Here is a 27,675-nt window from a genome sequence, read left to right as displayed (position 1 = left end):
GCCAGAGAACTACAGCTCCCGGCACGCTCCGGGCGCGCCCCGTGACGCATTTCCTTTGCGGTGGCCACAGCGCGCCCCCGGCGGCGGGAGCGAGGCGCCTGTCCGAGAACCACATCTCCCGGCATGCGCCAGACGCGCCCGTGACGCATTTCCTGTGCGGCGGCGACAGCGCGCACCCGGCGGCTGCGGCGGCGGGAGCGAGGCGACCGCTGAGGCCGCGGCGAGTGACGGCGGCCCGGCCGACGGGAGCCGGGGCGGGGCGGCGGCGGCCCAGCGAAGGAGCGCGCGGGCGGTCTGGCCCCGCCCCCGCCCCGCCCGCCTGCCCGGTGACCTTCAGGGGCCCGGGCGGCGGGCGCAGGCCCCTGCGGCGGCGGCGGCGGGATGTTCGTGCAGGAGGACAAGATCTTCGCGGGCAAGGTGCTGCGGCTGCACATCTGCGCGTCCGACGGCGCCGAGTGGCTGGAGGAGGCCTCCGAGGACACCTCGGTGGAGAAGCTCAAGGAGCGCTGCCTCAAGCACGTAAGGCCGGGCCCCCTCCCCTGCCCCCAACACCCTCCCCGGACCCCTCCGACTGCGGACCCCGCCTCAGTCCCCGAATCGCCCCGACCTGGGGTCCGCCGCCCAGTCCGCAGCTCCCAGGCCCTCTCCTCCGGGGGTGGAGGCAGCGCCTCCTGCTCGTTTGCCTGACTCTCCCCCTTTCGGATCCCACACCTCTGGACGCTCGTCCCGGGCCTGGCCGGCCGGCCGGCGGACACCGGTCACTAAGCACTCGCCCCGTGCCAGCCGCCCGGCCGAGCCCTGTACACGCCAGCCTCTCAGTTAACTCTGCAGCCACGCAGGGAGGTAGGGGCAGATCGGGAAACTGAGGCCTGGAGCGTGAAGTCGCCGACGGAGCAGGGCGTCATGACTTTCCGGCAGTTGTACCTTTTTGCTGTTGGGGTGAGGTTTTTTTCAGCAGCATCTCTGAGAGCTGAGAATTAACGTAGGCTCCTTCATTAAGAGGCCCCTTCTCCTTCCTCTTCCCCTTTCCCGCAGAGCCGGCTGCTTGGAGCTCTTTTCCTGGTTGGCCCCAGGCCACTGTGCCTTTTAGCTGGAGTCCCTGAAATTAGTGCCGCTGCGGGACAAGGCCCTGCGCCGCTGCTTTTCTGCAGAGATAAAATTGGTCAAGAGGGAAGGCCCAGGAGTAGGATCTCCTCTCTGAGACGCTTTTTAAAGTTTATTCACCTGAAATACTCCTATGTATTTAGTTCCTTAGGTTGCTGATTTTTGGAACTAGTTCTCGAGTCTCTGAAGGACTCAGTAAGGTCAGCTAAGAAGCCTGTGTGTCAGACTGACCTCCTGTCTATACTTGACATGAGCTGAGGGCTTGGCAGAATTTAGGTTGAAGGAGGCTGCAGCTTTCTAGTGGCGACTCCGTGTGATAAGTTACATATCTGTGTTGACAGGTTGAGTGCGTTAGACTTGAGCTAAGTGTGGTCTCTAAGGATAAACTTCAATTCTTAACCATAGCAGCTGCTCGCATAGAGTACTTTCGAGTTGCTTTTGTGAGCATGGTTCTGTGGAGTTCTGGAACTGTCAGAGGCAAGCTTGGCAAGCCCCCTTCTGGAACGCACTGGCTGTGAATAACTGGGAGGTGCTGGCCTCAGGATTCACACCAAGGAGGGGGCTGAGCCTCCTGCGTTCAAGGGCCGGTATGTTTTGGCTGCTTTCTTGCTTTTTTTCTGCCCCGGTCTGCATGATTTTGCCATCTGAACAACCACTGGGGCAGCACTAAGCTCCAGCGCCGGTAACTCCATGGGCATCCAGGCTGTTTGAGCCAGGTGTTGTTGCTTGTCTAGTTGTGCGTGTTTTAAAAAACTTCTCTGGGCCGGGCACGGTGGCTCACACCTGTAATCCCAGCACTTTGGGAGGCCGAGGTGGGCGGATCATGAGGTCAGGAGATTGAGACCATCTCGGCCAACATGGTGAAACCCCATCTCAACTAAAATACGAAAAATTAGCCGGGCGTGATGGTGTGTGCCTGTAATCCCAGCTACTTGGGAGGCTGAGGCAGGGTAATCGCTTGAACCCGGGAGGCGGAGGTTGCAGTGAGATGAGATCGCGCCACTGCACTCCAGCCTGGCGACAGAGCAAGACTCCGTCTCAAAAAAAAAAAAAAAAAAACAGACAAAAAAACCCACAAACTTCTCTGAGGTGCTGTGTCCTCCCTGAGCCAGTACAGAAGCTCCTCAGGGGTTTGGTTTATATCCACAAGTCCAGGGCCAGGCTTAGAGTGGCACCAAAACAAACTTGAGGGTTAATGGAATAGACAAAAATATCCTGTGGACCCCACACTGCATCGACGTGGGATGTCCCCTGCGTTGGCACGGCATTTAGTTTAACTCACTCAGGGTGCGATGGACATGGCCATCATGACATTCTTTTATGAAAGGAAATAGGAAATGAGAACTGCTTGATCCACACCTACTCATGAATTTCAGGAGCACTGGGGGTCAGTTAGGCAGCCAGTTCCGATATGATGCTAATTATTATATTCCTGATATATATTATTCCATTTGGTGTTAAGATGTATCATTTGGGAGTTTTTTGTCATTATTCTACTTTAAATTGAAATTGTATCCCACTCTGCGGTTTCCACAGGTGTGGAGGATCTGACTAGCAGGGGATTTTCACACCACAAGAGCCGACATAAATTTCAGGACTCCAGAGCTGAGCGTCAGAAAGGCTCCCCACCACCACATCCCAGCGTGGTTCTGCAGGCAGGGCCAGAATGCATTAGTCAGAAAAGAGAATCCTCAAGTTGTGTATTTGAATGTCTCTCTGGAAGCCGGTCCCTGGATGTCATCCTGCTGTAGGCAGTGAGGTCTGGTGTCCGTTTTAGCTTTGTTCCTCCTCGCCAGGTCCCCAGTGCCTGCTGACACCGGCATGATTTTTTCCTTCCTCTCTTCCATCTGCCTGGAGGGGAATGATGTCGGCTTCTCCCCGCTGTGCTCCTGGGTGTGCACTCCTGAATCGAGGGGGGGTTTTATGATCACAGCTCTTGCTGTTGCCTTTCCCTTTTCTGTTTTGTGCAAATTGGGATCACCGTGGTGGCCTCTAGCTTCCATTGCCTGGAGTGGAGAAGGGGGCAGAGGAACTCGTCTTGTACAACAGGTAGTTAATGAGTTTAAGAAAATTATACCTGGCCGGGCACGGTGGCTCATGCCTGTAATCCCAGCACTTTGGGAGGCCAAGACGGGCAGATCACAAGGTCAGGAGATCGAGACCATTCTGGCTAACACAGTGAAACCCCATCTCTACTAAAAATACAAAAAAATTAGCCGACCATGGTGGCGGGCGCCTGTAGTCCCAGCTCCTCGGGAGGCTGAGACAGGAGAATGGTGTGAACCTGGGAGGTGGGGCTTGCAGTGAGCCGAGATCAAGCCACTGCACTCCAGCCTGGGCGACAGAGAGAGACTCCGTCTCAAAAAAAAAAAAAAAAAAGAAAACTATACCTGTGGTGCAGTAGAGTTTTTGGTGTGTCGTAAACATTCATGAAATTCCAGCCTGGCCAACATGGCAATACCCCTTCTCTACTAAAAATGTAAAAAATAGCCTGGCATGGTCGCGGACTCCTGTAATCCCATCTACTCAGGAGGCTGAGGCACAAGAATCACTTGAAACTGGGAAGCGGAGGTTGCAATAAGCGGAGATCGCACCACTGCACTCCAGCGTGTGTGACAGAATGAGACCCTGTCTTTTAAAAAAAAAAAAAAAGTTCATGAAATTGCCAGAATAGAACACAGTACCTGCTAGTATAGCTGTTAAACTTTCCACTTCCTAGATCGCATGCAGATGGGTCCTCAGATGACAGATTGCATCAGGTACAAGCAGAAACGAAGTCACTACTCTTCTGGGGAGGAGCAGGATGTAGTTGGGTGGGGGTGTGAGGGCCTCCCTACTCCAGCAGCCTTGGTTGGGGCTTTTTTGCTGCCGTACCCCAGCCTCTGCTGAGAACAAAGAAGCAGAGTGACACGGTCGTCCTAGTGGTTCCGTGTTGTTCCTGGTGTGCTGGTGACACGTGGACTATGGGTTTTTTGGGAATTAGTATGAGAATTATTTTGGAAAATTGCATTTCGTAGTCCGTATTCTGAACTTGACAAATGAACTAGCCTGCAAACTTTAGGATCATGAAGAAGCACCCCCGGTATTTCAGGGAGCAGAGCCATTGTCAAATCCAGAGGCACTTGAGCGTGTCTGGCAGGAGTGTGTCTTCCTAGTAGCTGCGTCCCCCCAACATCCCCTCAGCCTGGCCAGTTTTGTCTGAAGGAGTGACAGCCCCTGAGGCCGTCAATCCCTTTTTCAAAACCGTTTTCAGTCTCGAGAGTAACAGAAAATTCCAGTTACTCTTAAAATGCCAGTGTTGAGAGGTGAAGTGTGTGCTTAGATTTTCTTTCCCAGCAAGCGGTTGTGTGTGCTGGGTGTTTCAGAGCCTCTGTGGCAGCAAAGGGAGGTGGAAAGTGAGCTGCCAGCAGGGTGTCTGCCTGGCCACCTGAGACGTCCGAGGACGGCCTGTCCTGGGGTGGTGCCCCGGCCCCGCTCCAGGCTGGGCCATGCTCTTGACCCACAGGCTGAGCCCGCTACCAGGTTTAGAAAGTGCCCAGTGAGGGTTTCATCCTTTTCTGATAGTCAGGTAGTTCTACCATCTAACCTCAGGGGATCTGTAAGAGCAAGAAAATAGTCAGCCTTCTCTCCGTCCAAGCTCTGAGTTCTGAAGGGTTTTCAGGCCAGGCTATGGAAACTGTGGGTATTTTGTGAAACACAGAAGCGCAGCCCCTCTCCTCTCACCCCACGATTCCGGCTGGGGAGGCACCATATTTGGTTAGGTGGGCACTGTTTGGTGTGGTGTGCTGTGCGGTGGTGTGCGGTGGTGTGGTGTGCTGTGCGGTGGTGTGCTGTGCTGTGGTGTGTCGGGCCGTGTGGTGCTGAGGTAGATAATAGAGTGGAGTTGTGGAGCTCTGGACCGACTTGGGCATGAACACGCAGGCACATGTGCCAACCTCAGTCTTCATCAGACGGCACCATCAGTGTTTGCCATTCTTCACAAAATGGTGAGCCGACACGCCTAGCCCCCGTGTCCAAAGGAAAGCAGGACTCCCGCAAGCCAGTGCCATGTGCATGAGTCAGGGACAGCTGTGCGCTGTTTTGCAGAGAGGATGCTGGCTGAATTGAGGAGCAGGATCTACCCCTGCCAGCAGTTGGCTGTGAGATCTTTGTAATGGCAGGGTTGGAAGGGGTCATGGCCATCTGCTCCAACTTCCTCCTGGAGTTTGCAGTCAGTAGCTGTCAAGATGGCTTCCCAGGTCCCCCGTGAGCGCTGCTCGGAGGTGGCTGTGGTGTGTGTGAGGGGGATCCCCTCACTGCTGCCCGTGTGTTGCCTCCTGTTCCCTGCCCGGGTGTTGCAGGGTTTCCAGGGCCCTGGTGACTGCGTGCCCATCAGTCCACCTTCAAGCCGCCCAGGGGTGCAGCATGGCTGTTGCTTCGTGAGCTGGGCCATGCCGAGAGCAGTCATGCTAAGTGCCCCTTTTATCCCAATCTCGGGATGTAGCATGGCTGTTGCTTAGTGAGCTGAGCCAAGCTGAGAGCAATCATGCCAAGCACTCGTCTTCTCCCCATCTCAGGCTCTCTGTGAGCCAGTCTTCTTTCTGGGCAGCCTTTCTGGCCCCTTTCATGCGTCTGTGGAAAAAAGAAAAACAACTGCCCAAAACTTAGGTAGATCTTTAGGTCATCAGGAAACAATGGATCTGCTATTTTCATTTAAAATTATTTTCCAGATCTTTCTAGACCAAAGAAGCAATTCTGGTGGCCGCGAATTGTTAGTAGGGTGTGGTATATCAGAGCTGGGAGCTTGCTTCAGGAGTACTCCATGGGCTGGGGATCAGCTCCCTGGCCGAGGGGATCTGGCGCTATGATGCTTCATTTGGCATCTACCATTAGTGGGAATTCTTTAATTTCATCAATGGTGTAATTTCTTAGCTCATAAGAAAACCCAGTAAATTCCTGGTGTGGCTTGGGATGCCAGGTCCTATGTTATTAGAATTACGATTTACTTATTTTCTACCTTGAAATATCTATTTTTCCCCAGTGTGCTCATGGTAGCTTAGAAGATCCCAAAAGTATAACCCATCATAAATTAATCCACGCTGCCTCAGAAAGGGTGCTGAGTGATGCCAGGACCATCTTGGAAGAGAACATCCAGGACCAAGGTAAGGCTACTGTGGGTGGGCGGGTTGGCATCAGGCATTGTGCGCTGCTGGGGGTGCTGGAGCCAGGAGGGGGTGGTCCACCCACCAGAATCAGTGTTCTGAGCTGGACACGAGCACAAAAACAAGATCGACTAAAAGCATTCTGTTTTTCCTTTATTAAAAAGAGTTCCGTTATAGAATATTTGTGAAAAACAGCAGAAATTGAAACTGAACAAGCAGCAGACATTTGAGAAGCCAAATGTGAATTTCGCTTTTAGTTCTGTTTCAGGGCAAAGCCAGAGACTCCAGGGGTTCTGCAGGTTTCACCTTCGTTGTGGTGATGTTGGCATCCCAGTGCAGTGTTAGACACACACATCCATTTAATTGCTTATGGTTTTGTGTCTGGAGGCACTTGAAGAGCAGACATCAGTTTTGTCTGTGTCATTCAAATAATGCCTTTAATTATGGAATTACTTGAAGTAAGCTGTTTTGAAAATCCTGGAAGTATTGCTAACGGATATCCACTGAGATGACCATCAAGCTCCAAGCCAGTGGGGAATGGCCACCGTCGCGGGCTGAGGATGAGCCACATCTCAGGTTTTGACCTCTGAGGGTTAAGACTCGACTCTCCACCCTCACAGACTTTTTCAGAACTGAGCCGGTTAAAATGCCTGTTGCAGGATCGTCACCAATTCTTTGCACAATTATTGGGGCCGTGCTGTGCACGCCTCCTGGGCCACGGGTCACCTGGGGGTTCGTGCCAGGCCTGGGAGCTTGTACCTCAGCTAGGGCCATGCAGACATCATGCAAAAGTGAGGGAAGGCTGGTGTAGATGCTTGGTTTAGAGGGGACCAAAGGAACCCCTGCTCTTTTGAGACAGTGTGTCACTCAGTCACCCAGGCTGGAGTGCAGAGGCACAGTCAGGCTCACTGTTGCCTTGACCTCCTGGGCTCAAGCAATCCTCCCACCTCAGTCTCCCAAGTAGCTGGGACTACGGGCATGTGCAACCATGCGCAACTATTTTTTATATTGTCATAGAGATGGGGTCTCGCTATGTTGTCCAGGCTGGTCTTGAACTCCTGGCCTCAAGTGATCCGCCTGCCTCATGCTGGGATTGCAGGAGTGAGCCACTGCACCCAGCTGAAGCCCTGCTCTTCTTTTTTTTTTTTTTAAGATGAAGTCTTGCTCTGTTGCCCAGGCTGGAATGCAGTGGTGCAATCTTGGCTCACTGCAACCTCTACCTCCCAGGTTCAAGTGATTCTCCTGCCTCAGCCTCCCGAGTAGCTGGGATTACAGGCGCCCGCCATCATGCCCGGCTAATTTTTGTATTTTTAGTAGAGACGGGGTTTCCCCGTGTTGGCCAGGCTGGTCTTGAACGCCTGACCTCAGGTAATTCGCCTGCCTCAGCCTCCCAAAGTGCTAGGATTACAGATGGAAGCTACTGCGCCCAGCCGAACCCCTGCTGTTCTGTTCTCAGGGCATCCAGCACCCTTTATGCCATTCTGTGGGTATGAAACGATAACCAGTGTGATGGATATACGTGTTATTTTTTCTAGATGTCCTATTATTGATAAAAAAGCGTGCTCCATCACCACTTCCCAAGATGGCTGATGTCTCAGCAGAAGAAAAGGTAAATTTCAAAGTTTGCAATTGGGGACCTTGATTGGTAGAAGTCTACATTTAAGAATTATAGGCTGGGTACTGTGGCTCACGCCTGTAATCCCAGCACTTTGGGAGGCCAGGCGGGTGGATCACAAGGTCAAGAGATCAAGACCATCCTGGCCAATATGGTGAAACCCCGTCTCTACTAAAAATACAAAAAAAATTAGCTGGGCATGGTGGCTCATGCCTGTAGTCCCAGCTACTCAGGAGGCTGAGGCAGGAGAATCTCTTGAACATGGGAGGCAGAGGTTGCAATGAGCCGAGATCGTGCCACTGCACTCCAGCCTGGCGACAGAGTAAGACCCCATCTCAAAATTAAATAAATAAATAAAAACTTAAAAAAAAAGAATTATGAAGAAGTTCTCTATACTAGTTGTTCACCAACCCACACTTTCACCATTTGCAGTAGATGTGGTTATAAGGGGTTCTCTCTCCTGGCAGAGCCTGTTTAATCCATGTCAGTCCTGGTCCCTGCTCATGGGACCAGCACAGAAAACCTGCCTCTGAGTTTTCTGAGACGGAGAGAAGAGTAGGGACACGTCCTGCGTGACTTTTCACTCCCGTGCTGCTGTCTGCCTTCACCTGCTTGTGCTCCTGTTCCCTCCTCTTCTCAAGCAGCCAAGTCAGTCCTGACAGAAAAATGGAGGAAAGTGGGTAACCAACCACCACACAGAATAAGGGCTGCGTATGCAGAGAGCGGCCAGTGAGGGAGCACTCGCAACAAGCTCCGCCTCATACTGCACAGGGTCAGCATCCCCATCCAAAAATCCAAACGCGGAAATGCACTGCAGTCTGAAACTTTTTGAGTGCCGAAATGACACTTAATGGAAGTGCTCGTTGGTGCTTTTTGAGTTTATTATTTGGAATGCAAATATTCCCAAATCTGAAAAAACCCGAAATCTGAAACAGTTCTGGCCCCAGGCATTTCAGATGAGGGATACTCAGCCTGCACTGTTAAATGCTGAGAGAGGCTGAGTTCTGCCTGCCTTGTCTATTTCTTGTAAAACAGAACTGGATATCGTTGGTGTTTACATTCACTCACATGTTATTGATTCATGGTCTGCGACGTCCACTTGGGCGTGTACCTTAGGAACACCGTGCAGTGTGTTTACTGGCTGCTCCAGAAGCTCATGCTGTGAGAAACTCACTGAGCAGAGGAAGATGCGTTCTGCAAGTGGCGTGTCCTACCCCACAGTGGGGTCCAAGCCCGCGCCGAGCGTGGAGCCTGCCAGCTAGAAGGGCAGCCACTTTCCTCTGCTGTCTTTGCATTACTCATCTCAAGGGTAGAGTTTCTTACTCATGCTTTGAGAGGCTAAAGAGAGTGTTCACCCCAGAGAAAGAGCGGGTCAAACTCTTTTGGACTAGGCCCATGCCTGGTAGTGCATAAGCTATTTTTGGGTTTCATCTGGGACCATGGGTCCCCAGGAAGAGCGCCCTGGGCTTGGGTCCCCTCCTTATCTTCAGCCACACCTGGCCATGCATGAGTGACACACAGGCTGCCGCCCCACCCATCTGCAGTGGACAGATCCGGGCCTGCCTCCGCCTGTCCCCGAGTCAGGCCTGTTTCTGGGAACTGCTGCAGGCAGCATTCACAGTTCTCAGATTACAGTTTGACTGTTGTTGTTCAGACTCACAGGCCCGTGACTAATATAAACAGCGGGGTCTGACCATACAGCCATTGCCCCACAGCCTCTTGGGTGAGTAGCTTGGAGCTAACCTGAGGAGCTTACCTTTTCTCTTCAAATATTTGCAAACTGAAACCTTGTAAGATGTCAATTCATATTTTTATGAATTAATTAATTATTATTATTATTGAGACAGAGTTTTGCTCTTGTTACCCAAGCTAGAGTGCAGTGGCGTGATCTTGGCTCACTGCAACCTCCGCCTTCCGGGTTCAAACGATTCTCCTGCCTTAGCCTCCCAAGTAGTTGGGATTACAGGTGGTGCCACCACGCCTGGGTAATTTTTTGTATTTTTAGTAGAGACAGGGTTTCACCATGTTGGCCAGGCTGGTCTCGAACTCCTGACCTCAGGTGATCTACCTGCCTCGGCCTCCCAAAGTGCTAGGATTACAGGCATGAGCCATTGTGCTTGGCCTAAATTAATTTTTAATTTAGTTTTTGTTTTTGTTTTAGAGACAGGATCTCACTCTGTTGCCCAGGCCGCAGTGCAGTGGTACAATCATAACTCACTGCAACCTTGGCCTCCTGGGCTCAAGCAGTCCTCCTGCCTCAGCCTCCCGCGTACCTGGGACCACAGGTGTGTGCCACCACACCCAGCTAATTTTTGTATTTATGAATTACTTTTTAAGTCAAAGCGACGTATGTTTTTAAAAGGTCAAATAGTACTACAAATCTTTTAATAGAAATTAGTAGTCTTTGCTGGGTGCGGTGGCCCACGCCTGTAGTCCCAGAACTTCGGGAGGCTGAGGTGGGAGGATCACTTGAGCCCAGGAATTTGAGACCAGCCTGGGCAGCATGATGGAATCCCTATCTCTACAAAAAATATAAAACATTAGTTGGGCCTGTTGGCACAAGCCACGCAGTGCACACCAGGCTGGAGTGTGTGGTGCTATCTCACCTCACTGCAACCTCTGTCTCCTGGGCTTAAGCGATCCTTCTCCCTCAGCCCCAGGAGTAAAGCAGCTGGGACTATAGGTGTGTGCCACCACACCTGACTAATTTTTGTATTTTTTGAAGACGTGGGGTCTCACCATGTTGCCCAGGCTGGTCTTGAACTCCTGGGCTCAGGTGGTCTGTTCACGTTGGTCTCCCCAAGTGTTGGGATTACAGGCGTGAACCACCATGCCCGGCCCAACCACTCATAACTCTTGTTATCTTTAACAATTCTCTTACTGATTTATAAATCATATGTGTATATTATTATTTCTTGAATGACCAACTTTAGTTTCTATTGACTTCTTAATGAAGAGGCTATAGTACCTCCCTCTCTCTTCCCTTGAGAGTTAGATCATAATGTTGAAGATCTCCGGGTTTTCATTACTAGTATAATTGAAGTGTAGTTTTCAGCTGTGAGCAAAATAAATTAAGATTATCCATCCTTCTTACACAACTGTATTTTTCCTGGAATTAATATTTGCCTCTTCCTTTTGTTTGCTTGTTGAGTTTCTTATAGGCTTATCGCTGATTTTTTCATGCTCTTCCACAGAGCTGATAAAGCTTCTGGAAACGTAGTCACAGATGTTAGGTCACTGGGGCGTTCCCTCCCTCCAGATCCCTCTGGCCTGCGCATCTGTCTGAGTCGCTGCCTTCCAGGCCTGCTGCACAGCCTGGCTTTCCTGCCTCTCTCCTGTGTTAGAGTTTGCTAAGTCTATGCAAGTTTTCCATTGCCACCTAACAAATCGCCACACACGTAGCCGCTTAAAACAGCACTCGGCTTGTAGCTTGCAGTTCTGTAGGGCAGAAGTCTGGCTGGGTGAGCTCAGCTGGTTTCTGTGCTCAGGGTCTCGAGCTGAAATCAGGGTGCTGAAGGGCTGTGTTCAGGGTGCCGAAGGGCTGCCTTCGTTTCCGAGGCTGGGGGAGATTCTGCTTCTGAGGTCTTCCGGCGGTTGGCAGAGTCCAGTTCCGACCCATTTTCTTGCTGGCGGCCAGCTAGGGGCTGCTCTCAGGGCCTGGGCGCAGCCTGCATTCCTACCCACACAGCCTCCTCCTCCTTCAGAGCCAGCAACAGCATTTCTGAAGTGTTGAATCTCTCTTTCCAGAAAGAGACTCATCCCTTTTAAGGACCTGCCTGATTAGGTGAGGCCCACCAAGGATCATGCTCTTTCCCCAGAGTCGGCTGTGCTGCGTGATGTAACCTGACCCCAGAGTGGAATGTGTCCTGCTCATGCTCTGCAGCCACGCACGGGCAACTGCCAGGCCCGGGGAGCGTGCAGCCGTCCTTGAGTTCTGCCTGCCTCAGGACCAGGTGTCTTGCTTCTCGATCTGTCCCTTGGTCTGGTGGAGCCTGACTTCCTCTAGTGCCTGGGAGGGGAAACCGTCTTGAGGCCTTGTATTCCAGCGCAGGAGCTGTGGAGGGGGCGCCAGCCGTATGCAGTACGTGAAGCAGCTCTGAGCCGCTCCTCCCTGCACCAGCTGCCTCCTCTTCCTCTGCTCCTTGTAGAACCTTCTGCCATCTGGTGTGCTTTAGTGTTCTGGAATATTCCATGGTGTCTCTGCTGCAGGTCTTTTTCTCTTTGCTATGCCCGGCACATTGACTCTGGAGATTCAGGTGTTTGAGTTCTGGGAAATTTAGTCCTGGAAAATGTTCTGAATTGGTTTTTTGATCTCCTTGTTTTCTCTTTCTGTAACTCTCATGAGTTGGCTGGTAAGCCTGTTTTCTGAGGGATTCCTTGATTTTATCTTCTAAGCATTCTGTAGCCTTTTTGATCTGACTGTAACATGTTTAAATTCCTAAGCCAGTTCTCCTCCTCGGATGATGTCTTCTAGCATTCTGGTGTGTTCCTCTGTGGGCCGTGTGTCCTGGCTTATAAACACTATCCTCTTCCGTCCTGGCTCCTCACTTTGTGCTGTTTTCTGTTGTTCCTCTTCTTTTTTTTTGAGATGGAGTCTCACTGTCACTCACCCAGGCTTGAATGCAGTGGTGTGATCTCAGCTCACCTCCCAGTTTCAAGCGATTCTCCTGTCTCAGCCTCCTGGGTAGCTGGGATTACAGGTGTGCACCAGGACACTGGGCTTATTTTTGTATTTTTAGTAGAGATGGGTTTCACCATGTTGGCCATGCTGGTCTCGAACTCCTGACCTCAAGTAATTCACCCACCTCAGCCTCCCAAAGTGCTGGGATTACAGGCATGCGCCACCTTCCAGAGGCCCTGGATCTGGTTAGCAGTGCTTTGGGACTGGCTGTCTGGCTGGGGCACTGCCCTTTGAGTGCAGACCCTGCCATTTTGCCCCCCCGCCACCTCTTGGCTGTGTCTGCCCTGCTCCGCTGCTGCTGGGTCTCCCTGTTGAGGGTGCTGGGGTGCCTCTTTCCCTCTCATGAGCCTAGGGCTCCTGGCCCGGGGTCTCAAGCCCAGCTCTCTGGGAGTTGCCAGTAGGACTGGATGGCAGGGGAGCACAGGGCAGGGCGGCGGGGGATGGAGCGCTAGCTCCTGAGGCTCGCTCCCTGTGCCCTGCCACCGATGCGGTTCTAGGAGGCTGGAATGGTCTTGCGTCCATGCTCTGCTCTTGACCTGAGCCTTTGTAGCTCCGCTGATCCCTCCATCCTCATCCTCTGCTGTCTTCTGAGAATGTGCTGTCACTCTTCCGGTTCTGTTCCTCTCCCATCACTTTTGTTCTCGTGAGTTTCTACCACCATAACTGCCTGTCAGGAGCTTCCAGAAGGAGCAGAAATGAGTTTGTGGTTTTGGCCTCAGGGCTCAGCTACAGCCTGGGTGGTTCTTCTGGAGTCGCCTCCCTTGCCCCAGCCCTGCCACAGTCCCTGTGTGGTTGTCGCTCTGTGACCCTTGCTCCTGCTCTGTCCCTCACCTACCGCTTCAATCTTATTTACATCAGAGCAGACGCTGAGGACACGTCTGCTGTCCCTGGGCCTTGCGCAGAACTCTCCAGGCTCCCCCAGCTCATCAAGGAGTTTACACCTCTGGCTTCTAAAGGAGACGGAGTCTTTCCTGGGCAGAGCTCTGCTGATTCAGTTTTCATCATCTTTTTGCTGCTCTTACGTTCATCTCAGACTTTCTGATTACTTTTCTGTGTAGAAAAAACAAGACCAGAAAGCTCCAGATAAAGAGGCCATACTCCGGGCCACTGCCAACCTGCCCTCCTACAACATGGACCGGGCCGCAGTCCAGACCAACATGAGAGACGTGAGTGTCAGCCCAGAGCGGTGGCAGGCGCATAGGGTCCCCGTGTGGGGGATTGCTGTGGGGGGGTTCCGCGGGGCGGGGGAGCAGGAGGAGATTCTCTGGAACGATTTGGGGAAGCCAGTGAGCGGGTCTATAGGACTGCACTATTTTGCATTTTTTCTGTAAATCAAAAATTATTTTCAAGTAAGAGTTGGAAAGCCATCTGAAGGCAGGACTGAAAAGATAGATACCCCTGGGAAAACGTCAGTCCGGCCCTGAGTTTGGCAAAAATGTTTAGATAGAATTCTGAACCCGAAGTGGGTGGATCATCTGAGGTCAGAAGTTCGAGACCAGCCTGGCCAACATGATGAAACTCTGTCTCTATTAAAATACCAAAAATTAGCCGGGCGTAGTGGCAGGCACTTGTAATCCCAGCTATTCAGGAGGCTGAGACATGAGAATCACTTGAACCTGGGAGGCGGAGGTTGCAGTGAGCCGAGATCGCATCATTGTACTCCAGCCTGGGCAGCAAGAGCGAAACTCTGTTTCAAGAAAAAAAAAAAACCGCAAATCTGAACCCGTGAGTTATTTTGGGTCAGAACATTCTAAGTTAAAAAAGAAAAGTGTTTGCAGTGCTCATGTGGACGCCGCTGCAGGCAGGGCAGGCAGGTGCTGTGCCGGGTGGGAGGACGGCTGGCTTCCAACTTCATCTGATGCCAGTCCAACCTAAGGACACTGCCATAAGCCCTGTTTCATTTTAGGAATGAACCTCTTGGGGTGTCTTCCAGAGAGTTCTGTGCTGACCAGGGCATGGTGGCTTTTCCCTAGCAGCCAGCATGTGTGTCTCCCATCCTGTGTGTGTCCAGCTCAGAGGTATTTCTCTAGTGTGGTGTCCTCACCAAGGCTCACACTTGTGTGAGAGTAGGGACAGCTGACACCTGACCTCTAGGCCCTGTAGCCAGGAGCTGTTCTGGAGGGCATCTCCGGTCCATCCCACGGCTCCTCCTGCCTGGGGAGGACAGTGATGGCCGCTGCCGACGCTGTGTGGCAGCCATGCCTCCACTGGGGGCTGGCAGACTCGTGGGCCTGGAGCCTCAGATGATTCTGTTCTCTTCAGTGACGCCAGAGAGGGTCTTCAGCTTGCCCTGCACCTGCGCCAGTTGGGCCGACGGTTTCCTCACTGGGCACAGGCTGAGTATCAGGCCAGCACTGGGCGACCATCACCAGGCGTTCCTGTCCCTTTCCACTGGCTTCAGTCCCACCTGCAGGGAGGCTCTTGGCCCTGCCAATCCCCTGCCTGTCTTGCAAGAAAGCAGTGTCATCTCGACTCTCAGAATCAAGATTCTAGGACAGGGGAGCAAGTCGTAGATCCAAGGAGGTTTGCTAGACATTTAGAGAATTGATCTCCTTTTTTTCACCACAGTTCCAGACAGAACTCCGGAAGATACTGGTGTCTCTCATCGAGGTGGCGCAGAAGCTGTTAGCGCTGAACCCAGATGCGGTGGAATTGTTTAAGAAGGCGAATGGTATGAGTCAACCCCGATGCTGCATTCCAGGTGCGGTTCACTGCCGGCCTTGGGGAGCATCTGCAGCTCCACGCACTGACCGGAACCTCAGTGCTTTATGGAAGCGCTGATGAGGGCCTGGGGCCTGCCTCACCGGCAACTCCTGTTGATATGCCTGAGGGCGGGCAGGCGGAGCTCAGACAGATAATTGCTGCAAATGTTTGTGCTCAGATAAGGCCCCTGAGCCTGAGGCTGGAGCCCTCATGGCCGTGTCGTCTCCCTGCAGCAATGCTGGACGAGGACGAGGATGAGCGTGTGGACGAGGCCGCCCTGCGGCAGCTCACGGAGATGGGCTTTCCGGAGAACAGAGCCACCAAGGCCCTTCAGCTGAACCAGTGCGTGGGGGCCACCTCCTTCCCTTGCTGGAGACACGTGGGGCCTGGTCTTGTGGGGCTCCCACCGTGGGTGACGTCCTCCTACCCTAAACTCTTTGACTGAATAATTTCTAACGTGTGGGGTTTTGAAGAGGTACCTTAAATACATGCCTCCAAAGTGTTTTTGGGGTGAATGTGACAGAACAGTCGTTGTGTAAATTCTCTTTGGGCCATTGTATGAGAACTCAAGGTGAATCCCGTTCATAGCAGGGACACGGCCTCTAACAGTCTTCTCAGGATTCCCGTGTGAGTTACTTGCCCTGCTTGTGTTCAGATCTAAAATGAATAATCCGAGATCCAGGGGCAGCCGGGGGCAGTTCCCCCTGTGCTCCCTATCTAAGCCCTCAGCAGAGACCTCTGGGTCCGCTTGCCTCTCCTTAGACATGGGCTTCTGTTTCTGCCCAGGGTCTCAAGGTAGTCTGAGGCAAGGACCAGAGCTTCAGTCGCACCTGTGTTCATTCAGGTTCTCGTTATAAGGGTCACCAGCTGATGCTGGAGAAGCCACTACCGTAGCAGAGGCTCTTCTTGGGAATAGACAGGAGGCGAAGGCCCCGGTCTGTTAGTCTGGGGGTGTTGGAAAGAGTCTCTTGCCTTGCAGCATGTCGGTGCCCCAGGCCATGGAGTGGCTAATTGAACACGCAGAAGACCCGACCATAGACACGCCTCTTCCAGGCCAAGCTCCCCCAGGGGCCGAGGGGGCCACAGCAGCCGCCTCCGAGGCTGCCGCAGGAGCCAGCACCACCGATGAGGAGGCCAGAGATGAGCTAACGGAAATCTTCAAGAAGATCCGGAGGAAAAGGGAGTTTCGGGCTGATGCTCGGGTATGTGTTACTAGACCTGTCGCCAGGCAGAGTCTCCATGTCTTCCCTTGAGGTGACGCCATGGCAAGGAAGCTGGGGCTGCGTGGCTGACTTTGGGCTGAGCTGGCTCCTGTCCCAGGAGAGAGAAGCTGGGGCAGGGGTTTACAGGCGGGCCTGGGAAATGGCGAGCCTGGGGGCGGTGGGCCTGGGGACCGTGGCCCGATTTTCTGAGCACACCTGTAAGTTATCCTGGCTTGAATCCAGGCGCCCCAGTTTCCTGTGTTGCCACATTCGTCACCTTTTGAAAAACTTGATATTTTACAGTTCCTGCTGACCACTCATCCACAAGCCGCCCCTGTTCAGCAGCCTCTCTGCGGGGTGGGGGCCCTGCCCAGAGATCGGGAGGGTCATTTGCCGTGGGGGGTGTCCGTGAGCGAGGGGCTGCTCAGGCTGCTAGCCGCCTCCATGGCACAGTCTGCATGGCTGAAGGGTCCCTGCGCCTGTGTGTGTGGACCTTCCTCGCCTGCGCCTCGTCTCCCCGTTCTTCCTTCTCTCGTGTTCTTTGATTCGGGTTTTACTTCCTCCTTGGAGGTTTCTGTCTGTCTCCGACATGCTCAGATGGCAGATCTGCTCCATGTGCACGCTGTCGTCTCACATGTGGCACTGATCGTTTCCTTGGGGTGTGTGACATTGTGCTGTGGCCTCACCTGCGGAGCTCGTGTTTTCCATGGAGTTCCATGTGGCCAGGCTGTAGACATCCACCTGGGGTGATTCTGAGTTTGCTTCTGCCGGTGATGAGTGGGGTCCTGCCCCCCCATGTCCTGCAGTGTAACCCCCGGCTTCACAGCTCAGGTCTTCCCTGCCCAGGGTTCCGTGGAGACAAATGCTTTTCTTTATTTCTTTTAAAATGTAATTTAATGTAAAGTTCTGGGATAAAAAGAAAAGTTTCTATCTGTCACAACCTGTGGCTCCCTGAAGACAAGCCTGGGAGCTGCACTGCCCCCCGGCTCTGCTAACTACAGTCATCCCTGCACTTCCTCGGCTTTAGGATGCTGAAAACCAAGATCTGTTTCCGTAGAGCTGTGAGGAAAGAAGGTGGACGGAGAGCGTCCGCAGTGCTGTTGGGAGCACCCTCCACTAGGGTGCGGGGAGCGGGCCCCTCTGCACGCAGGGCACTGGTTCCTCGGCCTCCTGCCGCCCCCAGCGAGCTAACGGCTGTGCTGTCCTCTAGGCCGTCATTTCCCTGATGGAGATGGGGTTCGACGAGAAGGAGGTGATAGACGCCCTCAGAGTGAACAACAACCAGCAGAATGCCGCGGTGAGTGTGGGCTGAGGTGAGTGAGTGTGGGCTGTGGTGAGTGTGGGCTGAGGTGAGTGTGGGCTGAGGTGAGTGAGTGTGGGCTGTGGTGAGTGAGTGTGGGCTGTGGTGAGTGTGGGCTGTGGTGAGGTGAGTGTGGGCTGAGGTGAGTGAGTGTGGGCTGTGGTGAGTGTGGGCTGAGGTGAGTGAGTGTGGGCTGAGGTGAGTGAGTGTGGGCTGAGGTGAGTGTGGGCTGAGGTGAGTGTGGGCTGTGGTGAGTGTGGGCTGAGGTGAGGTGAGTGTGGGCTGTGGTGAGTGAGTGTGGGCTGTGGTGAGTGTGGGCTGAGGTGAGTGTGGGCTGTGGTGAGGTGAGTGTGGGCTGAGGTGAGTGTGGGCTGAGGTGAGTGTGGGCTGTGGTGAGTGAGTGTGGGCTGAGGTGAGTGTGGGCTGAGGTGAGTGTGGGCTGAGGTGAGTGAGTGTGGGCTGAGGTGAGTGTGGGCTGAGGTGAGTGAGTGTGGGCTGTGGTGAGTGTGGGCTGTGGTGAGTGTGGGCTGTGGTGAGTGTGGGCTGAGGTGAGTGTGGGCTGTGGTGAGTGTGGGCTGAGGTGAGTGTGGGCTGTGGTGAGTGTGGGCTGAGGTGAGTGTGGGCTGAGGTGAGTGTGGGCTGTGGTGAGTGAGTGTGGGCTGAGGTGAGTGAGTGTGGGCTGAGGTGAGTGTGGGCTGTGGTGAGTGAGTGTGGGCTGAGGTGAGTGAGTGTGGGCTGTGGTGAGTGTGGGCTGAGGTGAGTGTGGGCTGAGGTGAGTGAGTGTGGGCTGAGGTGAGTGTGGGCTGTGGTGTGGGCTGAGGTGAGTGTGGGCTGAGGTGAGTGAGTGTGGGCTGTGGTGAGTGAGTGTGGGCTGAGGTGAGTGAGTGTGGGCTGTGGTGAGTGAGTGTGGGCTGTGGTGAGTGTGGGCTGAGGTGAGTGAGTGTGGGCTGTGGGGAGTGAGTGTGGGCTGAGGTGAGTGTGGGCTGAGGTGAGTGAGTGTGGGCTGTGGTGAGTGAGTGTGGGCTGTGGTGAGTGTGGGCTGAGGTGAGTGTGGGCTGTGGTGAGTGTGGGCTGAGGTGAGTGTGGGCTGAGGTGAGTTAGTGTGGGCTGTGGTGAGTGAGTGTGGGCTGTGGTGAGTGAGTGTGGGCTGTGGTGAGTGTGGGCTGTGGTGAGTGAGTGTGGGCTGAGGTGAGTGAGTGTGGGCTGAGGTGAGTGTGGGCTGTGGTGAGTGAGTGTGGGCTGAGGTGAGTGAGTGTGGGCTGTGGTGAGTGTGGGCTGAGGTGAGTGTGGGCTGAGGTGAGTGAGTGTGGGCTGAGGTGAGTGTGGGCTGTGGTGTGGGCTGAGGTGAGTGTGGGCTGAGGTGAGTGAGTGTGGGCTGTGGTGAGTGAGTGTGGGCTGAGGTGAGTGAGTGTGGGCTGTGGTGAGTGAGTGTGGGCTGTGGTGAGTGTGGGCTGAGGTGAGTGAGTGTGGGCTGTGGGGAGTGAGTGTGGGCTGAGGTGAGTGTGGGCTGAGGTGAGTGAGTGTGGGCTGTGGTGAGTGAGTGTGGGCTGTGGTGAGTGTGGGCTGAGGTGAGTGTGGGCTGTGGTGAGTGTGGGCTGAGGTGAGTGTGGGCTGAGGTGAGTTAGTGTGGGCTGTGGTGAGTGAGTGTGGGCTGTGGTGAGTGAGTGTGGGCTGAGGTGAGTGTGGGCTGAGGTGAGTGTGGGCTGAGGTGAGTGAGTGTGGGCTGTGGTGAGTGAGTGTGGGCTGAGGTGAGTGAGTGTGGGCTGTGGTGAGTGTGGGCTGTGGTGAGTGTGGGCTGAGGTGAGTGAGTGTGGGCTGAGGTGAGTGAGTGTGGGCTGTGGTGAGTGAGTGTGGGCTGTGGTGAGTGTGGGCTGAGGTGAGTGTGGGCTGTGGTGAGTGAGTGTGGGCTGTGGTGAGTGTGGGCTGAGGTGAGTGAGTGTGGGCTGTGGTGAGTGTGGGCTGTGGTGAGTGTGGGCTGAGGTGAGTGAGTGTGGGCTGAGGTGAGTGTGGGCTGTGGTGAGTGAGTGTGGGCTGTGGTGAGTGAGTGTGGGCTGAGGTGAGTGAGTGTGGGCTGTGGTGAGTGAGTGTGGGCTGTGGTGAGTGTGGGCTGAGGTGAGTGAGTGTGGGCTGTGGGGAGTGAGTGTGGGCTGAGGTGAGTGTGGGCTGAGGTGAGTGAGTGTGGGCTGTGGTGAGTGAGTGTGGGCTGTGGTGAGTGTGGGCTGAGGTGAGTGTGGGCTGTGGTGAGTGTGGGCTGAGGTGAGTGTGGGCTGAGGTGAGTTAGTGTGGGCTGTGGTGAGTGAGTGTGGGCTGTGGTGAGTGAGTGTGGGCTGTGGTGAGTGTGGGCTGTGGTGAGTGTGGGCTGTGGTGAGTGTGGGCTGTGGTGAGTGAGTGTGGGCTGAGGTGAGTGAGTGTGGGCTGAGGTGAGTGAGTGTGGGCTGTGGTGAGTGTGGGCTGAGGTGAGTGTGGGCTGAGGTGAGTGAGTGTGGGCTGAGGTGAGTGTGGGCTGTGGTGAGTGTGGGCTGAGGTGAGTGTGGGCTGTGGTGAGTGTGGGCTGAGGTGAGTGTGGGCTGTGGTGAGTGTGGGCTGAGGTGAGTGTGGGCTGTGGTGAGTGTGGGCTGAGGTGAGTGTGGGCTGAGGTGAGTGTGGGCTGAGGTGAGTGTGGGCTGAGGTGAGTGAGTGTGGGCTGTGGTGAGTGAGTGTGGGCTGTGGTGAGTGTGGGCTGAGGTGAGTGTGGGCTGTGGTGAGTGTGGGCTGAGGTGAGTGTGGGCTGAGGTGAGTGTGGGCTGAGGTGAGTGTGGGCTGAGGTGAGTGAGTGTGGGCTGTGGTGAGTGAGTGTGGGCTGAGGTGAGTGAGTGTGGGCTGAGGTGAGTGAGTGTGGGCTGTGGTGAGTGTGGGCTGAGGTGAGTGTGGGCTGAGGTGAGTGTGGGCTGTGGTGAGTGAGTGTGGGCTGTGGTGAGTGTGGGCTGTGGTGAGTGAGTGTGGGCTGAGGTGAGTGTGGGCTGTGGTGAGTGAGTGTGGGCTGTGGTGAGTGTGGGCTGAGGTGAGTGTGGGCTGTGGTGAGTGTGGGCTGTGGTGAGTGTGGGCTGAGGTGAGTGAGTGTGGGCTGAGGTGAGTGAGTGAGTGTCGGCTGCAGTGGGTGAGTGTCGCCTATGGTGAGTGAGTGTGAGGCTGAGCGAGTGCAGGGAGCCTCACTCACGAGTGCCCGGGCATGGTGGAGGCCGTGTGTCTGTCTGCTTTCACATGCAGCTGGCTGTGTGGCTCTTAAAGTGAGACGGTAGGATAGATGGCTCAAACAGTATAACAATTTAAAAATACAGAGTTCTAGGCTTTGTCTTTTTAAAAGGGTGCCTTATATGTACCTGTTTTATGGATGGGTAATTCGTTCATTTATCTTTTTTTTTTAAATTTTTTTGGAGTCAGGGTCTCACTCTGTCTGCCAGACTGGAGTGCGGCGGTGTGATCACACTCACTGCAGCCTCAACCTCCTGGGTCCAAGCGATCCTCCCGCCTCAGCCTCCTGAGTAGCTGGGACTACAGGCATGCACCCCCATGCCCGGCTAGTGATTTTAGTTTTTTAGAGACGAGATCTCCCTTTGTTGCCCAGGCCGATCTTGAACTTCTGGCTTCAATCAGTCCTCCTGCTTTGGCTTCCAAAGTGCTGGGATTACATGCATGAGCCACCACACCCAGCCCATTTATCTGATTAAACTGACTCTAAGAATGATTCCCGTCCTATGCCTGTGTGCCAGCTGGGCTGATGGAGCTGTGCCTGGGGAGGGCCCTGTGGTGGCCGACACACCCCCCCACCATCCCCCATGCCAGTGGAGTTCGTGGCTCACACCTCCAAGACAGAGATGAGGAGCCTGTGTCCTCATGGCTGCAGCACTACTGACTGCCCATAACAGGACCACAGGCAAGCTGGGCGCTTGGTACATTTGTTAATCACCTTCGCAACACTCCTGGGTGGGCCATGCTAGCCCAGGTAACCGGGGAAGTGGCAGCAGTCAGTGATCTCTGCAACGCCAGGGTCTGCAGAGAAAAGCAGACTAGCTCTTCCTTCTCTGGCCTGGTCTGACATGCACAGCAGTGAATCCAGACTGGGTTTGTCTTCATGGTAGGGTCCCTTCCAGTGAGATCAGCCTTGGGGACTCAACAGGAACTCACAGAAAAGTGCAGGAGCTGGCTGGGCACGGTGGCTCACGCCTGTAATCCCAGCACTTTGGGAGGCTGAGGCGGGCGGATCACGGGGTCAGGAGATTGAGACTATCCTGGCTAACACGGTGAAACCCCGTCTCTAGTAAAAACACAAAAAATTAGCTGGGCGTGGTGGCGGGCGCCTGTGGTCCCAGCTACTCGGGAGGCTGAGGCAGGAGAATGGCACGAACCCGGGAGGCGGAGTTTGCAGTGAGCCGAGATTGCGCCACTGCACTCCAGCCTGGGCGACAGAGCGAGACTCCACCTCAAAAAAAAAAAAAAAAAAAAAAAGGTGCAGGAGCCGTCGTGCCTGTTGCTGGTGGCGTCTTGCAGAGGCACTGAAGGCGCTAACAATGGCATTGGTGCTCTTGGCTTTGCAGTGTGAGTGGCTGCTGGGGGACCGGAAGCCCTCTCCGGAGGAGCTGGACAAGGGCATCGACCCCGACAGTCCTCTCTTTCAGGCCATCCTGGATAACCCGGTGGTGCAACTGGGCCTGACCAACCCGAAAACATTGCTAGGTATGTGCGCCTTCTTTATGCTAAGTTGCAGATCGGGGAGGCTGGCTGGTTCCCTTGCAGGACATGTAGGTGCTGTGGAGGCGACACGGAGGATCCAGCGCTGAGGATCGCCGTGCGCTGGCAGCACGTCCTGCCATGCAGGTTGGCATCCTGTGGGTGTAGCCCCGCTACGTCACCGTGGGGCCTGCAGGTCAGGTTCTGATCGTGGTGTGACTGTCTCCTGCGCAGTGACTGACACAGGCTTCAGAAAACCAGTGCCAGTGGCTTTCCAAGGGCCAGCGGGGTGGAGGCTGCGCCAGCAGCTTAGGAACTCACGGGAGGACAAGGTGTGGTTTGGGCTTTTGCTCTTACTACTCATCAGGGTCTTCGATGGCAATTGTTTATTTTTATTGTGAGATACCTACATACAAAAGTGTATATGATGATGTAACTTTAAAGAAGAATAAAACTAATAGTCATGTATCTACCATTCAGCTCTGGGCCTGGGGTGCCCCTCCCCTATGCACCTCATCCCTCCCTCCAGTGTGGCTGTCGCCCTGGCCGTGGCTTACCTCTCTGCTTCCCTGTAGAGTTTTGCCGTATTTGTGTCTCCTCAAACAATCTCATTTGTTGCTGCCTTTGTGTAAGTAGAATCACGTTTTAAGCAGGCCTCTGTGACTGACTGCATTCTTTGTGGGGGTTGTGGAGTATTTTGTTGACGGAAGGCACTGGGAACCCAGGGCTCGTTGGGTTGTCTGCATGTGGTGCCACTCCTGATGTTCTTTTTTTTTTTTTTTCTTTTCTTTTTTTTTGGGACAGAGTCTCACCTTGTCACCCAGGCTGGAGTGCAATGGCACGATCTTGGCTCACTGCAACCTCCGCTTCCCAGGTTCAAGCAATTCTCCTGCCTCAGCCTCCTGAGTACCTGGGATTACAGGCATGCACTACCACGCCTGGCTAATTTTTCGTATTTTAGTAGAGACGGCTTTCACCATGTTGGCCAGGCTGGTCTTGAACTCCTGACCTCGTGATTCACCCGCCTCAGCCTCCCAAAGTGCTGGGATTACAGACCTGTTGGTCCCAGGAGCTGAGTTCCTGGATATTGGGAGGGCCTTTGCCACCCGAGCAGGCTGGAAGTGTCTCTGGAGCTGTGATGGCCGTGCCCTGATCTTGAAGGCTGGCCTTCTTTCAGAAGCGTATTGGCCGCCTGTAGAACCTTGGCTGTGAGAGACCTTCCGCTCAGCGTTTGGCCTGCTTTTCTCTTGGATTGTTTTCTTATTCATTGAGAAAGGTCCTCACCTCCTGGATGCTGACCCTTTTCCCGTTATTTGTGTTGCAGATGCTGTTGTTCAGTTTCTGGCTTATTTCCTCACACTGATGGGCAGAATCCCATGTTTTGATGTCCTTCAGTGTGTCTGTTTTCTTTTAGGATGTGAACCTTTAAAGAAAACCCTCCATGGCTGGGCGTGGTGGCTCACGCCTGTAATCCCAGCACTTTGGGAGGCCGAGGCAGGTGGATCATGAGGTCAGGAGTTCAAGACCAGCCTGGCCAAGATGGTGAAACCCTGTTTCTACTAAAAATACAAAAAATTAGTTGGGTGTGGTGGTATGCACCTGTAATCCCAGCTACTCCAGAGCTGAGGCAGAGAATTGCTTAAACCTAGGGGGCGGAGGTTGCAGTGAGCTGAGATCGTGCCACTGCACTCCAGCCTGGGCAGCAGAGCAAGACTCCACCTCAAAAAAAAAAAAAAAAAAAAGTAAAAGAAAACACTCCTATCCCAAAGTCAGAAACACGTTTTCCTTTTTTTATTTTTTTTCCAAAAATGTTAAAAGTTTCTCTTATTTAAGTCCGTAATCTACCTAGAAGTATGTGTGTGGTATGAGGTAGGGATCTTCTTTGTACCCAAATTCTAAAACTTGAGAATGGTCTTTTGTGAGTTTATTTTTATTCTTAGTGATTCCTTTCACACTGAAAGCATATTCCTCCTAGCTCTCCAGCTGTTTGTATACCTTGGTATATTAGTTTGTGCTGCCTTGGAGTCTGTCCAGTAACTTTTTCTTCTTTTTTTTCCTAATAGAAATAGGCTTTTTCTCTGTCACCCAGGCTAGAGTGCAGTGATGGTGCCACTGTCCATGCAAGATCTGCCCCCAGCACACACACTTGCCCACCTCCATATCATAGACAAGACCTCCATTGTTTTAACTTGTATTCCTTTTGGTTATTAGCAATGTTGAATACTTTTCTGTTGGCCATTGCATTTCTTCTTTTACATATTGTCTATGCATGTCATCTATTTGTTTTCTTTCTTTTTATGGAGACAGGGTCTTGCTGTGTCACCCAGGCTGGAGTGCAGTGGTGCAATCACAGCTCACTGCAGCCTTGACCTCTTGGGCTCAAGTCATCCTCATGGGTAGTTATGACTACAGGCACACATGACCATGCCCAGCTAATTTTTTTGTTGTTGAGATGGGGTCTCGTTTTTTTTGCTCAGGCTAGTCTTGAACTCTTGGCTTCAAGCGAGCCTCCCACCTCTGCCTTCTAGAGTGCTAGGATTACAGGCGAGAGCCATTGTGCCCAGCACATCTGTTTTTCAATTGCAATATTAATCCTAGAGCTTTCTTAATAGCTTCTTGGATATTAGGCACATCTGCCTTTGTTGCATGTTGTAAATGGTTTTTGCTCTCTAATTTTGTGTGGCATTTTCTGACATACAGAAGTTATGATATACAGAAGACAGTCCTTCCTCAGGTTGGGCATGGTGGCTCGTGCCTGTAATTGCAGCACTTTGGGAGGTTGAGGCAAGGGGATCACTTGAGCCCAGGAGTTGAAGACCAGCCTGGGTAACATAGCAGGACCTCCTCTCTACTAAAAAAAGCAAACAAACAAACAAAAATCAGCTAGGAGTGTGGCACACGTACCTGTAGTCCCTGCTACTCAGGGGACTGAGGTGGGAGGATCATTGAGTCCGGGAGTTCAAGGCTGCAGTGAGCCGTGATCACTCCACGGCACTCCAGCCTGGGCAACAAAGCAAGTCGCTGTCTCAAAAAAAAATTAAATTCAAAAAGGAAAGTCCTTCCTCAGATAAATAATCATCTGTGTGGTTTTTCATATTTAACTCTTTTTATCTTTTTGTTCAACTCTTTCATCCTTCCAGAATTTATTTTGCTGTTTATTGAGAGGAAATGGGAAATTAAGTTCCCCGCCCTGTGTGTGAAACAGCTGTTTCGTACCTTATAGTTTGTTCTTTCTGAGTCTTTTTCTGGGATTTTTATTTTTATTTTTATTTTTTGAGACGGAGTCTCGCTCTGTCGCCCAGGCTGGAGTGCAGTGGTGCGATCTCGGCTCACTGCCAGCTCCGCCTCCCAGGTTCACGCTATTCTCCTGCCTCAGCCTCCCGAGTAGCTGGGACTATAGGCGCCTGCCACCACGCCCAGCTAATTTTTTATATTTTTAGTAGAGACAGGGTTTCACCGTATTAGCCAGGATGGTCTCGATCTCCTGACCTCATGATCCGCCTGCCTCGGCCTCCCAAAGTGCTGGGATTACAGGCATGAGCCACCGCGCCCGGCTTTTTCTGAGATTTTAAAGTGGTTTTTGGAGACTTTGAATCAGAACACCAGAGGATTGTTTTAGGGCCTGGGGATTGTCCAATCATGAACAGAGCCAAGCTGGGTTCACTCTGAGCTCTGTGCTCAGCCTTGGGCTACTGGGCCGTGAATGGCTATGAACTCTGTAGTGGGCACTGTCCCTGGAGCCTGTAGACCAGGGGCCACTTATGCTGAAGTGCATCCATGTGTGTCAGGTCAGCATGGAGCCATCGATCCTGGCAGAGGGGCCGGCAGCTGGCAGAACGTGTGCTCCTTCACAGTGGGTGGAATGGAGAGCTTTTTGCTAAAAGCCACCTGTTTAGGGGAAACAGTTTTGTAAAGCTGTTAAAACCCAAGTTTTCATTTTGAAGAAGTGCTGTGTTGCATTTTTAATGTGCTGGTTTTTTAAAGAAGTAATTTTCTGAAGGCTGAGCATTACGTTTTTCCAGTTTGTTGTTAACTTTGCAACAGCGTCTGTGTGTGTCCTTTCTGCATCTGCTGACCTTCTCAGGGTGGGATTGGAAGTGGAGTTGTTGGGGAAGATGATTTTTGAGCCCTGGCGGCTGCTAGACAGCTGCCCAGAGTGGGGGTGCCATGAGCACGCACAGGCACACTGCCCACCTGCCAGAATTGAGTGCATGATTCTCTGTGATCAGATCTGATTTGATGGGCGCATCCGATGGAGTTGGGTGGGTTTCAGCCTGAGAGTGCACACTTAGCAGTGAGCTCTGTGTGGCCTTTGTATTGGAGACGCACCCTCTTCATTAGGAAGCTGCCGAAGAGGAAAGTCACGCCTGTGCCTGTGGGCTCAGTGGGGGCGTGGGCACTCAGGCTGGCTCTGTTTTCCCTGCAGCATTTGAAGACATGCTGGAGAACCCGCTGAACAGCACCCAGTGGATGAATGATCCAGAAACAGGGCCTGTCATGCTGCAGATCTCTAGAATCTTCCAGACACTAAATCGCACGTAGGTGGCGCCGTTCCACTCAGCTGTCAGGCCACAGCAGCCCCCTGGTGCAGCCCGAGACCAGGCAGAGTGGACCTCACCTGGAAACTCACCTTCAGCGCCTCAGCCCTGGACTGTTAGAGGTGCCACAGCTGCTCCCGCTCTCTGATCTTATTGCTTATAAACTTCGGTGACGGTAGTGTGTAAGGCTATATTTTTAGCATCTGACAGGTGTTTACAAAAAAGTGGTTGTCGCACTGGAAAGTGGAGTGATGGCCTCCTCTCCAGTGCTCCTCTGGGCTCTTGAGTTGCTGCTTGAATTGCCCCGTAGACATTTGCTTGGAGAGTCCACTTGTTATTTGACGGAGGTAGGTTTCAACCCAGAGTGTTAATGTCAAGCATGCTAATTTAACTAGTCACTCACAGATGACTTTTCTTTAATAAAGTCCCTTTTCCTATTTCCTGTCTTGGTCTTTTCTTGGTGCCGCACAAGAAACCCGTGCGTCCCTGAGAGGCTGCATCCCTGCAGCTCCGTGCTGGCTGCTCTGACCTGGGGCGGGCGCCGGGGCCACTGCAGCACGTGGGAGGCCTTGTGGCCATGTTTGTTTGGCAAAGCCTCGTGTTGTATTGGGTTTAAGGGACTGGAGCTGAGCCCGTATTCCCGGGACACAGGTCCCGAGCCCAAGCACGGCAGCCCCCTCCTAC

The 27,675-nt window shown here is 53.3% G+C and overlaps 1 protein-coding gene across 2 annotated transcripts; it reads left to right on the top strand.

Moving 5' to 3' along the window:
* Window positions 1-157: 157 nt before the first annotated feature.
* Window positions 158-27,428, top strand: UBAC1 (UBA domain containing 1). Of its 2 annotated transcripts, none has more exons than XM_063650050.1 (10): window positions 158-519; window positions 6,125-6,245; window positions 7,781-7,854; window positions 13,600-13,707; window positions 15,110-15,242; window positions 15,478-15,586; window positions 16,224-16,446; window positions 17,657-17,743; window positions 22,321-22,459; window positions 26,880-27,428. In XM_063650050.1, exons 1-10 carry the CDS (start codon window positions 382-384, stop codon window positions 26,993-26,995), a joined length of 1,248 nt encoding a protein of 415 aa, XP_063506120.1. In that variant the 5' UTR covers window positions 158-381; the 3' UTR covers window positions 26,996-27,428. The 2 variants fall into 2 exon arrangements, with proteins under 2 accessions (XP_063506120.1, XP_054357658.2); XM_054501683.2 differs by having other exon boundaries at window positions 159-519; window positions 15,110-15,212.
* Window positions 27,429-27,675: the final 247 nt, after the last annotated feature.

Source organism: Pongo pygmaeus, chromosome 13 (genome assembly GCF_028885625.2).
Source record: "Pongo pygmaeus isolate AG05252 chromosome 13, NHGRI_mPonPyg2-v2.0_pri, whole genome shotgun sequence".
Taxonomy (NCBI): domain Eukaryota; kingdom Metazoa; phylum Chordata; class Mammalia; order Primates; family Hominidae; genus Pongo; species Pongo pygmaeus.
Note: the sequence above shows the minus strand (reverse complement) of the source record. Positions and strands in the feature narration are given on the sequence as shown.